The sequence below is a fragment of the Homarus americanus genome, unplaced genomic scaffold (genome assembly GCF_018991925.1).
Source record: "Homarus americanus isolate GMGI-L3 unplaced genomic scaffold, GMGI_Hamer_2.0 scaffold46197, whole genome shotgun sequence".
In the NCBI taxonomy this organism is placed as follows: domain Eukaryota; kingdom Metazoa; phylum Arthropoda; class Malacostraca; order Decapoda; family Nephropidae; genus Homarus; species Homarus americanus.
In genome coordinates, this window is record NW_024723050.1 from 4032966 (window position 1) to 4035363 (window position 2398).

Sequence of the window (2398 nt, forward strand, 5' to 3'; positions counted from 1 at the left end):
AGAATATCAAGAACAATAGAGGGGTCCTACACAGGCATGTCCACCTCTAGTGGGTGGCCATTAGGTAAATAAGGTAGGTAAGAAGGTAAATGAATCCAAGCATATCTGGTCACTAGCTAAGGGCGACAGTAAGAATGTGACAAAAATTACAGGCGTTGGCAACTCTCATAGCGTCCATGTCACCCTCGAGCCGTAGACAAAGGTTAACCGATAACCAACAAAGTGAGATAAAGATGTGCGCGCGCAGCTACTTAAGTGTTCTCTATATATGCCACAACTTGTTGCTGAGAGTCAGTTGTCTCATCTTCTACAACATGGTAAGGTACAGTACCTTCCACAACTGTAGTTCTCTCCTCTCACACAAAATTACTAATGGACTGGGGGAATGGAGTAGACGATAGTTTGTGTTGATAGTGTACTGTAATCTGTTTCTGTTTGATGGTGTATATATCGTAGATTACAATATAATATATTAGGTCTTCTGATACGGTTAATGGCAATAATAACCCTGGTATTCTAGCACACTGTTTATCTCCATGTTATTCCTCACCCTTACAGAAGTGCAACGCTGTAGTCCTGCTCTTCGTGGGTGCTTTTGCCGCCACTGCCGGCGCAGAGATTAAACGCCCAGGCCAGGACGGACATGGCATTCGTCTTGATGGCCCCAGTGGAGGTTTTAATGGTGCAGGAATTCGCCAAAAACCAGGTGGAAATGGCCATGGCATTCGTCTTGATGGCCCCAGTGGAGGTTTTAATGGTGCAGGAATTCGTCAAATACCAGGTGGAAATGACCATGGCACTCGTTACGGCACAGGTGGAGGTTTTAATGGTGCAGGAATTCGTCAAAGACCAGGTGGAAATGGCCATGGCATTCGTCTTGACGGCCCCGGTGTAGGTTTTAATGGTGCAGGAATTCGTCAAAGACCAGGTGGAAATGGCCATGGCACTCGTTACGGCACAGGTGGAGGTTTTAATGGTGCAGGAATTCGTCAAAGACCAGGTGGAAATGGCCATGGCACTCGTTACGGCACAGGTGGAGGCTTTAATGGTGCAGGAATTCGTCAGAAAGGTGGGTTTAATAATGATGGTAACAAAAAATACTGAAACCTCAGCGCAGTAAGTTTTTCATACCCTACAATGTGTCAAATAAACTCTGAGGCAAGATATAGCCAGAAGTGCCACAGTAACACTAACAGAAGCACTGTACACTCGATCCGTAAAACCGTTGAGGCTACATCGATATTTCCATAAAATTAATCGACATTATAAATCTATAAAAGAGAAGCATATATAGACATGAAATTAATTATCAACAATGATATATCTACTTTCATGAATATGTATTAATCATTAAGTTAATGTTCAACTTTGACTCTTTCAGTTTAAAACACGTTAACTGGAGAACCTGTCTGCTGGAGTCGATCTGTTGGCAATATGCTGTGTGAAGCCTCTGCCGATGACAACACTTCCTAACTCCAGACCCAATGCAACCTTCTCTTATTATTATGACCAAGTTTGTTATACTGATGAAAATATGTTCTTCCATAATTATAGAGAAATATTTACTTAAGACTCCGACCAGTTGTGTTGTTGTCGTTTAGATATGCTGGCCGTGAACACCTGACATGGCTTGGTGGTAGAATACTAGTGTAAGTCGTTACAACTCTGATGAGTGTTTTTACTAAAGCTGGTTAGCAATTTGAAAATAAAGATTTACAGTGAGAACAAAATACACATAACAGCAAACTAAATGTTATAATATTGACGTAATGTACAGTATAATCAATGCGAATGTTTTCAGATCCAGCATTTGATCACATAACTGTATACTATGTATGACCACCACTCTTATGTAGAAATTATATCACATGAAAATAAAATTTATTAGATGTTGAAATAACATTAAACTTGAAAACATTTTATTATTTTATGTATTCCAAATATTATAATATCATGCCCAACTGCTTCGCCTTAAGAATTACCACGAATAACTATAATCAAGTTAGAGAATAGAAATAAACTGGATCCTGAAAATATTGAAATTAAATGGATCTCGGTACAATAAATGTAACCTGGGAATGCTGTACAGATTCCGTAGCAACTTCACTCCTGAGCAGTTGCTTCAGGTTTATAAGGGATTCATTCGTCCTAACTTGGAGTACTGTTCTCATATCTGGGGTGGCTCTTCTGTCCAACTGTTAGATAGGGTGGAATCAAAGGCATTTCGTCTTATTAACTCTCCTCCTTTAGTTAATAATCTTTCTTCCCTTTCTCTTCGCGGCAATGTTGCTTCACTCTCTCTCTTTTACAGGTACTTTAACGGGCAATGTTCGGTGGATTGGCATCCTGTGTACCGCTGGCAAGGCCATGGGCTCGTAACACTCGTCTTGCCCACGGT

At 40.7% G+C, this 2398-nt stretch overlaps 1 protein-coding gene across 2 annotated transcripts; it reads left to right on the forward strand.

The window, feature by feature from the left end:
• Positions 1–222: 222 nt before the first annotated feature.
• On the forward strand, positions 223–1919 carry LOC121863289 (glycine-rich cell wall structural protein 1-like). 2 transcript variants are annotated; one of them, XM_042361874.1, is made up of 3 exons: positions 223–317; positions 559–1069; positions 1382–1919. In XM_042361874.1, exons 1-3 carry the CDS (start codon positions 234–236, stop codon positions 1384–1386), a joined length of 600 nt encoding a protein of 199 aa, XP_042217808.1. In that variant the 5' UTR covers positions 223–233; the 3' UTR covers positions 1387–1919. The 2 variants fall into 2 exon arrangements, 1 of the variants encoding a protein (XP_042217808.1); XR_006088371.1 differs by having other exon boundaries at positions 291–322.
• The last annotated feature ends 479 nt before the right edge of the window (positions 1920–2398 follow it).

Excerpts from the sequence above, each read along its gene's own strand:
- LOC121863289 (XM_042361874.1), top strand. The coding sequence starts at position 234 with ATGTGCGCGCGCAGCTACTTAAGTGTTCTCTATATATGCCACAACTTG. Across the intron at positions 318-558 it reads GTCTCATCTTCTACAACATG|AAGTGCAACGCTGTAGTCCT; the intron begins GTAAGGTACAGT and ends TCACCCTTACAG.